This window comes from Carassius gibelio, chromosome A18 (assembly GCF_023724105.1).
Source record: "Carassius gibelio isolate Cgi1373 ecotype wild population from Czech Republic chromosome A18, carGib1.2-hapl.c, whole genome shotgun sequence".
NCBI classification, from domain to species: Eukaryota; Metazoa; Chordata; class Actinopteri; order Cypriniformes; family Cyprinidae; genus Carassius; species Carassius gibelio.
This window is the reverse complement of record NC_068388.1, coordinates 4218750-4233724: the sequence shown is the minus strand read 5'-3', so window position 1 is coordinate 4233724 and position 14975 is coordinate 4218750. Positions and strand designations below refer to the sequence as shown.

Sequence of the window (14975 nt, the reverse complement as noted above, 5' to 3'; positions counted from 1 at the left end):
GTAAAACTATAATATAAGACCTTGTTTAATGTTAAAAGTGGGTAGAAATATGACAGAATATAGTAAAATATACTTTCATACTGCCAAGAAAATTGTAGAATAGTAGGACATAATTTTTAAATCCAGTTTACCTTTATATCCAATAAAAATAGTATAACAGGTAACATGAGCAAGTTCTTTCTCCCATCCCTTTATGATTACACACATGATATGCTATTGCAACAGGCTTCTGGAACAAGGCTGTGTTGTTGTTTCTAAATTGTTAGAGCTCATGTGAAGGCCCATTGTTCCCAAGGGCAGTCTGAACACACCAACAATACGCCATCGACCAGGAGCTCATGATTGATGTTCTGATAGCTAGGGACTAATCAATAGATTGAAGCAGTGTGTGAGTGTGATGGGGCAGAGAGGGGCTTCCTCTGTCACTGCTGCTGACTGCAGACTCCCACCTCCATCACAGCAACACTCCTGAGTCTGACGGTGATGGAGTCCCTCCATAAACAATCTGTTGTTTGCTGACCTGAACCTGGAAAAACTGTGCTGACAGTGAATGCGAATGAGAAATAGTTCACTCCAAAAAGGGAAATTCAGTCAGTATTTATTCCCCCATTATTTCGATTATTTAAATCAACATTATTGTTATTAACATTATTACATTGTAGTATACCCAATAGTTGTCAATGATTTAAAATATTCTTTTAAACTGGAATAGGATAGGATCCAATTTAATTTGGATCCAAACCCAAACACTCGCACACCTACAGTACAGCCAATAATGCAACAACATGAAAAATCATCAGTCTCACACGATTCTCTCAGCACATTGTTTTTCACCTCAGATCACTCATCAAAGGTGAACTTCGCAATCTTTCTCTCTGATTAAATTCATTAAGCAGTCACACAGTGTTAACAAAATCACTAATGCAGGAGAATGCAGGGGCTGGGATGATGGACAGAGCATTTCCGTGGGACTATTGTACCTGTCGGCCTGCTGTCAGAGAGAAATGCTTTAACTGTGCGTTTAATCTTCTCTAACTTCTTTTATCTGGGGCTTTCAGAGAGACGGAGAGGTAAGAGAGTGAAGCTGGAGAAAAAGTGGCTGCTAATAATGTTCTGGGTCTAACTGTTTTAAATAAGGTTGCTTTAAATAAGGTTGGTGTTCTCTGTACTATGTTGTTGGTAGACGGGAAGTGTGCTTGTTAAACAAGACGGACCGATTGTTGTCTAATAATCATGGTGAATTCTATCGTTTTATATAAATTAGAATATTAAAAAAATTCTGTTGTATTTAGTGTACAATTTTTTCATGATGTCATTTTAATTGTTATTCATTGATCATTTATTCAGAAACCTTTATTATTAACTCTTTCCCTGCCATTGAAGGAATTTTCCAGCTTTTCTGTGTTTTCACCGATGTATTGTGTCTTCTGAAAGAGTATTGAATGTCAGTCAAAACACTGCAAAGAAGAAGCAGAAGCAATTGATCGCGTATAGCAAATGCATGTGTAAAACAATGCAATCATCAAACATTAATCATTAAATAAATCAAAACTGCCTAACATCACAAGATGAAATGGCGATCCAGAAAGTGGTATAGAACCATGCAATATATTCCACCTTTGATTTGATCGTCAATCTGAATCTGATCTAGATGTAGTTTTTACATCGAACTTTTTGTTTAAAATGTTGCTTTTTTCATGAAACTTACCCACATTCAAGTGTTGATAAAAATATATATTTATATTGCATAAAGCTTGAATACATTTTTTTTGTTGTTGTCGTTGTTTAAAAACAGAGGCTCTGTTCTTTGCTTAGACATTTGTTTAGTTTAAATTTAGTTTAGCTACTTTTTGTTAGTAACTTTTTGTATGGCTTATTGCTTTTTTAAACATGTGATTTGACAATCTAATGATGACCAGTGGGATTTGCAGTGCATGTTTACTCATTAGTTTTACAGAGCGACAGTGACCAGACATGAATGTTGTATTACTGCGAGCAGTTAGAGGTGAGATACAGGAGCTTTTTCTTCATTAGGACATCACTATGATTGCAAACATGACTAGACTGTCCAAAAAAATGTCCATCAGGATCTAATACTGCCCTTCACAGCACGCAGCTCTCTTTTTCCAGCTAACCCAGAGCTGTTCATAAAACTGTCCAGCTTCTAACACACTGCGATTTGCTGTAAAGGCTGGAAACAAAAAGCAAATCGCCTAAATCCCCTCCATGGGATTTCTGTCATTAACTCATAGAAGAAAGCCTGTCGCTCCGTCTGCCGGTGCACATGCTGTCCGCTCACCTTCCAGATCTTTCCACGATGGCAATTAGGTTTAAGAGAAACACGCTGTTACACGTCGGTATATTTACATTTACGTGTCCAACTGTGCAGCCATCATGACAGTTTAGGCGCTTAAGTGAGAGATGCCGTGATTTCATAGTTCAGGCGACCAACAAGGTCGGATTCTTACAGAGTCGTAGATTGTAAACATAGCCAGTGCGTGTGTGGGTAAGTCAGAGGCTGAGAATAGTATGCTCAGAATTCCCAGAGTGTGTCCATATGGCTTATATTGGAAAAGAGTGGAGTCATGCGAAGGTGACGGGTCCGACTGTGATTAGATTGAACCCAGTGTAGAAATGCTTTGATAAGCCTCCCCATGAAACAGAACAGTGTCTGACTCATCAATGAAGAAAGCTGCCCAGAATTAGTGAGAGGACCAATTACACATAACAAGATCAGCTCAATATAGAGAAACAGGGAAAGATAGGAGGGAGGAAGAGGGGGAAACAAAAGGTGTGTTTGTTTGTTTCTGGCTGTGATAGTTCATTAGCACGCTAGTAGGGGAGAGGGCAGCTCTCTGGGCATGTAGCGTTCCTGCAGACCTGATGAACGGCATCTTTTATATGAGCCCAATAAACAGCTTCTACTTTGTGTGTTATAGGACACCTATGCATCCACATAAACCTCAGACATATGATATGATACAGTAAATGCATATTATATAAGATTCAAAATTAAACTGATTGCTGGTAAGAATATTCTTGTAAATGATTGTCACAAAGCTCAGCCTGATTGTTTTAAGCTGCTAATGAAAGCAGTGGGACTGGTGAACATGCATGGAACAAAATGGTCATAAATCTAGCAATCCAAAAAATTATAATATTTGTGTATTCAGATATTTATTTAATCATAGCATGTAGAAGTAATCATTTGCATTTTTTTTTAAATTAATATAAACCATAATCAAGGCTTTAAATGAGATTAACCGTGATTAACCGAGATTAACGAGATTGAGTTAACTAAAGTGAGTTATTTCTATGCTAAATATTTTTCCTCTACGATTTTCTTATCATAAATTGAGCTTTTGTTAAACATATTAAACATATACATAATAACAGACATATTAAATAATTACATCATTTACAGTAGGTTTGCCAGCCTGAAAGTTTCTGATGAGATCAGCTACAGTAACTTGCGTCATACTATTACTACAGACTATTATTTTAACCATTTTTAAAGCAGTTGTTTCAAGTGTTTGTGTCAAAATGATGAAGATTAGCTCCCAAGAAGATCTTATCCAGTAATCTTAAAAAACTGGGAATGTCATGGAAATTCATTGGTCAGAAGTGATGGGAACTCCTTCTATAATCTCATAACACACTCCGGCCTTACATTCTGATTTCAGAATTTTCTGTAGGAGGTAATCATTGGTAGCATTAATAATCATGACCACCCAGCGGCAATGTGCATGCAGCTCTGAACCTTTTTCAGTCTTCAGAATGAGAACAATGTTAAAGAGGGTGACTTTGGGGCATGCTGTTGTGCTGGGTTGCTTTTTTGAGGCTCATGGGCTTCGTGCTTTATTTTAAAGAGTTCTCTCTGCACGTCCATTAGAGACCGCTTCACAAAAGAACCTTCCCAGCTGCTCGTCGCGCTTTCTTACATGCTTACTCCTCTAGTGTTCCATGTGTTATGTGGCCTCCCTCCAGCTCCAGCAAATCCATTGCTTTGATATGCAACTCATGTTTGCTTTTTAAGGGCACTCTCTCTTCGTTTTTCTCACAATCTTCTCTCACCTTCTCTCTCCCTCTCTATCCAGCATCTAAACGTAATTGCTCTGGAGTGAATGTGGTGGAGACGCAAGCTGAGTAATGCAGAGTGCTCAGAGACACTGCAAGGAGACTCGTAATTATTACCAAACCCTCTTCCCTGATGTGGACAGATCTGTCTCTCTCTTTCTCGTCCTCCCTGACGTTTTCTGCTTTCTGTTTCTGTGGCTTTAGGTTATGTGCTACATATCGTTTTATTTTATATTTAATACATATTTAACTAAAAACAAGAATGGGATAGATGTTCAGTGTCCATTGGGTTGTACTGTTGTATCCCATATGCAGCACCCATTTACTTTCAAACGTATAAAACTAGTTTAAAGCTGAGTATTTTTGTCCAGTTGAAATGACCGTGTGCGTATGATTATTTTGTGAATAATATAATGTGAACAGAGATCCAGTAGACACACACAGGGTTCCTTCGGTGCACGAATAAAGACTCCAGGGACCTGCAACCCCCTGTGTGACATTGTATGTCATCTTTTTGTAGCAAAATAAATATTTAGTTGAGTATTACAGTTTAACATTGTTTGGTTCAGTTATATGAAATATAATCTTTTCTTTTCAAATGACATCTTCCAGATTCCATGTGCTGATTTGATCCAATCAAATTATAGAAGTTCAGAAAATGTTTAATCATTTTGAGTAGTTTGCAGATACCCTTTGTAAGTAGCTTCCCAACACTGATCTCAATATTTCACATCCAGTTCATTAGTTGTGTGGTTATCAGTGGCTCCCAATAGCCCAGCAGCTGTTGTTCACATCTCACATCATTCACTTTATTGAGTTGTTTGTGTGTGTGTGTGTGTGTGTGTGTGTGTGTGTGTGTGTGTGAAGGAGAGATTAAGGTGGTGACGTGAAGTTTGGGCATGCAGTGCGACGAGGTTGGAGTAATAAAACTTCCAAGCCAGGCTATTTCAGGCTGCACCCCTGGGGCTCCAAGAGAGATGGAGGGAAAAGGTAAACGCTGTAAAAATAGAATGAAGGAAAGACAGAAGGAAAGAGATGAAAAGAAGAGGGATTCCTGGACATCCAAATCACTATTTCAGTCCTAGTGCCTTTAGACGGCTGATGATATCATTGAGAAATGCTATCATTCTCTCTCTCTCTCTCTTTCTCTCTCTCTCTTCATTGAAGGTTCAGCATACCAATGAGCACAGCGCTGCACCACTGCACTTCTCCTCTGTGGAGTCGTGACTCTCTCTCGTCTCTGCTGTTCACTCTTTACCTCAGTGACACTCGCTTCTGTGCCTTCTGCTTAAACTCCGTCCCAGTCAAAGAGAATAGGATTATTGTTTAGAGAATTAAGAGAAGTATTGTTCTTTATTGTGTCTTCTCTTTTTACCACTTACTGTATCTCTTTTGTCTCTTCTTTTATATGCTCATCCCATTACTTCTTGGCTCATCTCTTCACATCTCTCTTTAAAGTGCTTTCGTTCTTTCTTTAATTTATTATCTCATAGTGGATCGTGTATTTTAGTCTCATTCCTCATCTCATGTTGAATCATCATCTTGTTCCTCATCTCCTTTCTTTCTTTCTTTCTTTCTTTCTTTCTTTTCAAATCTCATATTTGATCAGGACTCTCATCTCGTGCCTCATCTCCTTGTCTCCTTTCTCTGCACTTCTCATCTTCCTTCTTTTCATCTCATCTTGTCTCTTCTCATATCTGTTGTATATCTATTCTGTTGTCATCTTGTCTTATCCTATATTTGTCTCTTCTCTTCTCTTCTCTTCTCTTCTCTTCTCTCACAGTCTCACACCAGTGAGTTTAATGTCTTCTTTCTATTCTGCTCTTTTCTGTTTTCGCTGAACTTCAGTTCCCATAACTCCCTCTGCGACAGGCTCTGATTTCACAGGGAGTTATCATCAGGCAGTGTATGGCATGTGGGCTTGTGGATCAGCGGATTCATTTCATAAGACCCCAGCAGTGGTGTATGTGAGAAAGGCTGTCGGGGTTATTGAATAAAGCACTGAGCTTGTTGTAATGCGCCGCACACACACCACCAGAGTCAGCACTCTGCTGCCCACCGCTCTAACTACACAACACACACACTCTCCATCCGGCCCACTTCCTGTTAGCTTTTAATTATGATTGTATGCAAATGAGATTATTACATACACCAGTACTCTCACTGCCAGACACTGCAGATCTATTAGATTACAGTTCATACATGCTGTACAGACATGACGCCATGGACTGCAGTCAGCTGTACCTCCAGCTACATAGGAAAAAGGGAAAAAAATGTTAACGAGTATCAGTACTATTATTGACACAGTAAATCCAATTATCTCTGGCAAACCATTAAATCAGCAGGAAACTTTCCCTAAACAAAGTGTCCTTGGGCGATGCTGGAAAATGCCCACCACTGCATTCACAGCCAAATGAGACCAATAGTCTTTAATTATCACAATCTGGAAAACAGATATTCTAGTGTTAATAATCAAGCAACTGGCTAAATATGTGAGGAAGTATTTTAGGACCATCTGTTCTGAGGGTTGGTGATGTAATGCATGCAAATATTATAAACACTCAGTAACCCGCAAGTTCTCAGTAGTGTGCAGCGCTAGATATAATAATCACTGAAAGGATAATCACGTATGGAACAGATAGAGCCAAGAACACTAAATTGAGATGCATACTCAACATAGCCGTAAACTGTTTGGCACTTGCAATAGACTCAGTGCGGCTTTGAATTTCTAAAAAGATGTAGTCGGAGATACTGTACAGAGCTGAAAGAGAAAGGCCCTTCTGTGCTTTCAGACAATACGGCCCAAATACACCGAAATGATCACTTTCAAAGATAGAGCAGTGTCTTTCGAGAGTTTTTGGTTGTGAAAATGAATGAAGAGTGTCTATTTATTCATTTAAAGGATGAATATCCGTCTATCTATCATTTGTTTGTTTGTTTATTCTATCATTTTATTGCTCTGTCTATATTTTCTTTGTTTGTTTGTTCATTCTATCATTTTATTGTTCTAGCTAACATATATCATATATCTATCGTTTGTTTGTTCATTCTATCATTTTATTGTTCTAGCTTTCATTCTATCTATCTATCTATCTATCTATCTATCTATCTATCTATCTATCTATCTATCGACAGACACAGTGGGCGTGGTGTCAGGCTTTTATTAACAGAAAATAAAACATAAAGTGGGAGTAAAAATGGCCAAAGTGGAGAAGTGTCCAAAACATACAGGGGATCTGGTGTCCTCGCTGCGGGGTTTGTGTGGGTCGGCAGTGTTCATGGAGGAAGGGTTCAGTCAAAATTTCCAATCATTTTATCAAAAGTTCAAAAAGGTTCTGTTGAGCTGTACTATTTTACTTTAGTAATATAACTACAAAGTACTCTTGAATTAAATTGGAAGAGAGACCATCAGCGAGCACTTTGCCATATCTGTCAGAGGCAAGTGTGTGTGTCGTGTGTGTTGCAGTAGAACACTTCAGGCATTTTTCTTTCATTAACCGGACGGACAATCAGCCGGAAAGCCTTCCACTGAATATCAAATATCTCTGATCATTTGGCGGCTCTCCCAGCAGGTGTGTGAGTTCTGACTGCCTGTCTGCTGATCAGATGTTATCATACTAACTGTGCAATATAGCAGTCTGTGTATGAGAGAGAAAGTTTGACCTGTATTTAAAGGTGCATCTTTCACTTAGCTTCACACAGATAAAGATGATGACGTTTATATCTTTATAAAAGACTTCTTTGATGATTCTGGTGTGACTGAAGTGAGCACAAGTCATCTGATATTTCAGTGGCTCAGAGCATCGTTGAGGCTTTTATAGAGTTGTGTTTTCAGCTTATTGCGTTCTTTAAGTGTTTCCGTTTGGAAATGGTTTTTTGATAAATGCCGAAGCGCAGGTCAAAGCACTCTCAAACTCACTCACACACACACACACACATATAGGTAATGGGACTGGAGTACTTGACTTTTTCTAGGATTTTTACATGCGTGTTTACTCTATTTTCAATTCATGCAGATCTCACTTTGCATTCATACTGATCTGGTCTCCATTTCTATTTACCCAGTGTTCATTCATTCCACTGAGTTGTTTGTTTGTTTGTTTTGTCCTTAAAGGAATAGTTCACCCCAAAAAAAAAATTCCCAAAAATGTACTCAACATCAGGCCATCCAAGATGAGTTTGTTTCTTCATCAGAGTAGATTCTTCATGAATGAATCCTCTGCAGTGATTGGGTGTTCGATTTTCTCTTAATTAGATGTTAATTGATGGACTGAATCACTGTGATTATTGTAATGTTTTATCATCTGATTGGACTCTCATTCTGACGGCATCTATTCACTGCAGAGGATCCATTGATGAGCAGTCTGATCGGATGAAGAAAAACTCATCTACATCTTAGATGGCCTTAGAGTGACTGCATTTTCAGCAAATGTGGCAAATGTCTGTAATGTGAAGGTGTGATGACAGGGTTGGATCCAAATGCAGTTTTGTCAAGAGCATAGTCAGACAGCCAGGGTCAAACACCAGCAAAACAGTCAAATCCAAGGCACAGGCAAAAGAGTAATCCAATACACAGGCAATGGTCAGGGCAGACAGTTAGGGGTCAAAAACACAAAAAGGCAAGGAAACAGGGAAACTAGGAAAACACAGAAACTAGAAACATGCTAAAGGATATCAGTCATCACTGGTACTGAGTGCTCATGAGTCTGGGCAAAAGGTTATGGGAAAAGTCAGGGATGGAGTGCCCTCTGGTGGAGCTCATAGGCATTCCAGTTGGTGATCATGACCCCTCTGGGGTCAGAGGTCATTTTGGGATCCTTGAGATGTTTTGACATGCCCTGACATTTGTGCTTATTTTAGCTACGTGGAGACTGGGAAGACAGAAAGTGAACCCTGTTTGTTTTCTTCATCTAATATTAGTTAAAATAACATTGCAGTTAACAAAACAGCAAAGTTAAACCAGAAATATTCAAACATTTCTGCACAAATACAGTAGGTCAATGTCTTCATTTTGATTGGATCATTTGAAACAATCATATTCTCTCAAAATTATTCTTGTTCAAAAAATTTTGCTATACTGTGGCAATATATATACGTTCCAGCCCACCTCTTTTTTTCCAGGTCCGTAATTACATTAATTAATGAGAACATTTCTGGTTTTACGATCCTAATTTACACTTGTTTGTATTTAGGTTTTTTTCTTATTATTTGAGTGATAATTCCAGCCAATTAGTTGGAGCCGTGTCAGACTGGGGCAAAAATGCTGTAGCCTTTATTTCAGGCACAAGATTTGATTGGTTCAGCGAAAAAGCATTACTTAACCTTGCACATATTGCACATTAGTATAGTAACAAGAGCAATAAGTAAATGTAATCACAGCCTGTTATTGAACACAATTACTAAGTTATGAAATCATACCATTACTTAGACATTGTATTGTACTGTAATTAGTGTGAGCAAATGCTTAATGTGACCTTGCTTTTACCCATCAAGCTATTTAATGCATAAAACAAACCAGATATTAGACTAGACATAACCTTCCTGGAGCTGGTAGTTTTTGCAGTTTAGCATTTGCCATTTAGCTTTTGGTTGCTTTAATGAAAGTTTCTGAGCAATGGGATTCATTAGAGACATATGATTAGATTTGATACACCCTGTCTCTCTCTCTCAGAAGAAGAGGCTTATCACAGTTAAGTGGCCTGGAAATTTAGAGCTGCAGCTATCACTCTATTTATTAAAGCTAAAGAGAGTGCAAAATTGAACCCAGTTGATTAGCATGTTACTGACGTGCATCTCAACTCAGCTCAACCGGTGGTTTGGTCACACAGATTAAACTTTATTACATATCAAGTTAATAAGATGGTTAACAGATCGGAACACACATACACACTTGCTTTCATATACTGACACACACATGTACTTCATACTAATACTCATGAATGCAGACATGCATTAAATTATTGCAAAAAAAAACATCCCAGTACAATAACTCGTACGAGTATATATATATATAGCATTTAAAATAATGTACTGTACCTGTGAATAATTTATTAAAAATGAAAGAGCTGAATTTGACTTCAAAAATCATTATAATATGCTACTTTGCTGGTCAAGAAAAAAAAGCATATTTTTAGCCATGTTGAAACGGTTTAATATTTTTGTGGAATCCGTAATAGAATAGAAAGAAACAAGAAAGAGCAGCATTATTGAAAACAAATCTATTCGTAACATTTTAAATGTCTTTACTGTCGCTTTTGACCAATTTAATGTGTCCTTGCTAAATAAAAGCACAAACTTCTTTTTAAAAAGGTTTAAATTTTTCATAGAATGATAGTTTATATTCATTTAAAAAGTTGTCCAAAAAACATCATTCCAGTCATTCCATAGCCCTCCTCCTTCTATGTAAGCTTTAAAACTCTCTTTTTGTGTCTGTATCGATCTTTTCCTTTTAACATCTCTTTCTGAGCTGTATCTCGTTCATGTGTGATTTGGCTCAGTTGTGTCATTTACCTGTGAATGAGCTGTAAATGACTGAATGAGCAATAGAAAGTCCTAACAGAAAGTCCTTCACTATATCCAGCTACATTCATTCACTTCTGATTTATGCTGAAAAGAAATGAACGAATTGCGCTCATTACACTGTGTCTGTATTTGTTGAGCTCATATTGTGCACAGTTGAAAAGTTCCTTGCTGGCTGAATTACTCATTTTCCTTTCATCTTTTTTAAGACTCAGTGGGGCTTTGAAGCTGATAAGAATGGAGATTTTTGATAGTATCTCAACATCCGAAAAGCAACACTCTCCTTTGTGCTTATACACACACACTTCAGGCCCTTCTCCTCAGAAACAACGGTCCTTCTGTCAAGAACTCGCCATGGCACTTTGCCTCAGTCGGCTGCTGGTTGATGGTCAGGGACTGACACTGAGAGCTTGGCAAGTGTTTCTCCCATGGTGCTGTTTTCTAGTATGTGTGAAGGCCTGTTTTCAATATGCCAAGCGTGTCCGAGCACACGGCAGAGCAGGAGAGGTCTGGTGGGCCCACTTTGTTATTAACACACTAGATCGAGTCCGTTGAGTGATCAGTTATGTAAGACACACGCAGATCTAAAAACGTCTACACAGACCTGCTGTTCTTTGCAGTCATTGCGGATAAAAGAGCACGAGTTGTTCCTTCAGGACACATCGAAAGGATCGCACACACTTCACTTACGCTTGATTATTCTGTAAGTAAATTTGTGGCTTTTATTTTCTGTAATGTTAGCTTCTTGAACCAAAAGCAGCCATTTTTTTGGACAATTTCTATGTTCCCGCTTAAAATGTAACTAAACTCTAAACTTAAATGAAATACTTGGTTAGAAAGACCAAGTCCATAGGAATTTTGGCATTGTGTGACATTGTGTTTATAAATATGTTATAAATATGGTGACTATGATGAAAGAGTGTGTGTATAATGTAAAATTCCAGCTGTAATTGAACATTGCATTGTTTTACAGTTATTGTTGTTAAGAAATAAATAAATAAAAGATTGATTAAAAAAAAGTTGCTTAAAAGTTAGATCTTAATTTGTCTATATAATATATCTATATAATTTTAAGTGGCTTATATATATATGTATAGTGTGTGTGTGTGTGTTTGTGGTATAAATTATTTAAAAAGTACTAAGATAGAAAAAAATAATAATAAAAATATATATAAAACTAAAAAATTAAAAAAACATTTCTTATAGTTCTGACATCATGGTAACACATTTTGAATTCAGCTGTTTATTTCATGTTCATATTTTCATATTTTAAAGATCTGGCTTCTTACCAAAATGTACTGTTCTGTGTTACTCGGGGCAGTTGTTTCCACACACATCCAGCAAATCTGTCTATGAAACACTTATATTTCCAAAATTGCCTCTTTTCATGCAGCATGCCCAATTTTTCTGCCTAATATCCATAACTGGTCAGTCTGTGTGGACTGGGTTATGGGCAGATTGTGTTATGAACATTAGATTACGTTGACAGCACATCAAACTTGAGGAAAATCCTGTTTTCCATGAAATGTCCCCTCAACACAATAACACACTGATTTCTCTGGACACAAATATTGAAAACATTCAAATGAGAAGCACCACTGATGGTGTGCGTATTTTTTCCTCCTGAATTTATTACAAGACAAGCCCAATTTACACAGGTGTTTAATTGTGACATGCAGCACAGAAATCCATTTGTATGTGTCTGGAGGCACGTGTGTGTGTGCGCGTAACCTCAGTCACTAGCATTGAGGTGATAGTTTTCTAATGGCTGTGCTGCCAGCTAGATCATCACTAAATCCACTCACAGAACTTTGAATCTCTTTTTTAGAGAAATTTAGATGATTAGCTTTGATTCTTTCTCAAAAGAAAATTTAGTGTGTGTGTGTGTGCTCTTGCTCGTGCTTTGCATTTAACCCATCCAAGTGCACACACACAGCATTGAGAAGTGAACACACTGTGAACACACACCCGGAGCAGTGGGTAGCTATAGACCACCTTGCTCAAGGACACTTCAGACATGGGTATTGAGGGTGGAAGAGAGCGCTGTTCATTCCTTTCCTCCTACCTACAACTCCTGCCAGCACCGAAACCCGAACCGGCGACCTTCTGGTAACTAGAACAGCTCTCTAACCATTAGGCCACAGCTGCCCCATTATAAATCATACAGAATGAGTTTTTTTGAGAAAGTAAAAATGCACAAAGTTTCCTGTGAAGGTTAGGGTTAGGTGTAGGGTTGGTGAAGGGCGATAGAATATACAGTTTGTACAGTATAAAAACCATTACACCTATGGGATGAACCCACCTTTCACAAAAACAAACGTGTGTGGGTGTGTGGGTGTGTGGGTGTGTGTGTTGAGGAGTAATGGAATGTTTGTATTTCAGTTGAACTTTGGTTACACCTCAACTAAAAGGATTTGTATCATGCTTTTTCACTTTTTTTAACATTAGTGTGTAATGCTTCTGTTTGAGCAAAAAAGGTTACTCCAAAGGGACATATTCTCATTAACATAAAACATCTCAAGAACTACAACAAACATCTCATTCTGACTACAGGACTCCTGTTCTGGATGCTGTGAAGTCACAATTTCACTCATTTAAATAATTCCCGCCCTCGGAATATGCAAAAACAGGGTCGAGACCATAGACTGTAAAACAAATTGTAATGGCATAATTGACAACATTATTAATATTTACAGCTGAGCAGATTAAAATAGGAGCCCTTTAAAAGTATTACTGACACAATCATGCCATGGCAACTGTTGGCCTCTGTTAAGGTTTTTTTTTAATTTTCTATAAATTAATAATTAAAATAATGACAATTCTGTTGATACAAAACTTCAGTTCATTCCTATGGGATGTTCTTAAGGTGAGCATTGGCCTTAAAGGATAACACTTCAAGAGCAAGAGGAACGAGTACTTCACTTAGAGGCTGAAAGACACACTGAGAAAAAGTGTGTGCTTTGTGTTTGTTATGTGCTCTGTTTAAGCGGGGTTTCACTTATATGCCATTTCCAGTTAAAGATCTACTTTAGTAGATCTTTACAATACACAGCACATGCTTACTTATTGATTTATGGAATTCAAAATTGCCATCCTGGTTTTTTGCACACCTTACACATTGGATAAACACACACACACACACAGACTCGTACACACAGTTCTTTTAAACTGCAGTATCCTAGCAACTCCAATGCTGAAGGACTTGCATGTAACTTTATATGTTTTTAGCGTGTCTGGTGAGGTCACACATAATTAATTGTGTTTCTTCAGTTAGTGTAGCATATCACTATATGAATCAGTTTCCGGTTGAACACAATGTTCTGCACTGTCTCAGAGTTCACTGGTCATTCAACTCACGTCACAGAATATTTCATCTATCGGTTCTCTCTCTGCAAGCTTATTTCCGAAAGCAAAAAGATGTTTGAATGCTTACTGAGATCACATTCATGCACACACCACACATCTAAATTAAAAATGTACCATAGACTTCTAATAGTGTAAAGGTAATTATAACTATTTCCATAAATGTAAAATGTTTGCATTTTCAGAATAAAAAACAAAACTGTGTTTGCTTGATACAAATGTTTTTCCAGTTGATGTAAATTCCATCAATTACTAATTTGATTGATTGATTCATTGTTATTATCCAGGTATTAACACCTACAGCTAACTTTTACAGGGATCTATGTCTGATCAACAGATAAATGTGTGTTCATGAGATAATTATATAATAATTAATGTCTCGCTCTGTGTCTCTTTCTCCGACAGTGTTAAGTATAGGAGAAGGGGGTTTCTGGGAAGGGACGGTGAAAGGAAGAACCGGATGGTTTCCTGCAGACTGTGTGGAGGAGGTACAGATGAGACAGTTTGATCCTCGACTTGGTAAGAAGTGGCACACAATAATACATTTGCATACAAATACTGGCCAATATATTCCATATTTATACTGTATTAAATATTTTTCTGTAGGCAAAATAAATCAACCAACATTATGAGAATTTTTATTAATTTTACATGTTTTTTTGCCTTTAGAACTGTGCCGGTAAACTAGTTTTTTACCCGTAACTTGTTTGATTAATTTCTGTGAATCGGTTCTTTAAAGTGTAAATTTCATTGAATCAGTTTAAAATGATGCATACTCAAGAATTTTAATTTAAATTGCCTTAAAAGTGGTCATTTATATTATATTGTTACATTTTATTATACTTTTATTGTATTAAATGTTATATTTATATTATATTATTACATTATACTATATTTTAGGGCATTTTACTGCATTTTTTTGTAGTAGCTCCAAACATTTTGAATCTAAATGCTGAAATAATAGTTTAAAATCAAACTCTAGAAACTCTAGATTGTCTACATGCCTAAAGTTGTTG

The 14975-nt window shown here is 37.3% G+C and overlaps 1 protein-coding gene across 1 annotated transcript in view; it reads left to right on the top strand.

Moving 5' to 3' along the window:
• Positions 1-14975, top strand: part of LOC127934552 (SH3 and multiple ankyrin repeat domains protein 3) — a 144154-nt gene that overhangs the window by 92467 nt on the left and 36712 nt on the right. The window contains exon 12 of the mRNA XM_052532012.1: positions 14365-14478. Within this exon, the coding sequence (XP_052387972.1) occupies positions 14365-14478 (114 nt within the window). The remainder of the gene's footprint in view (positions 1-14364; positions 14479-14975) is intronic.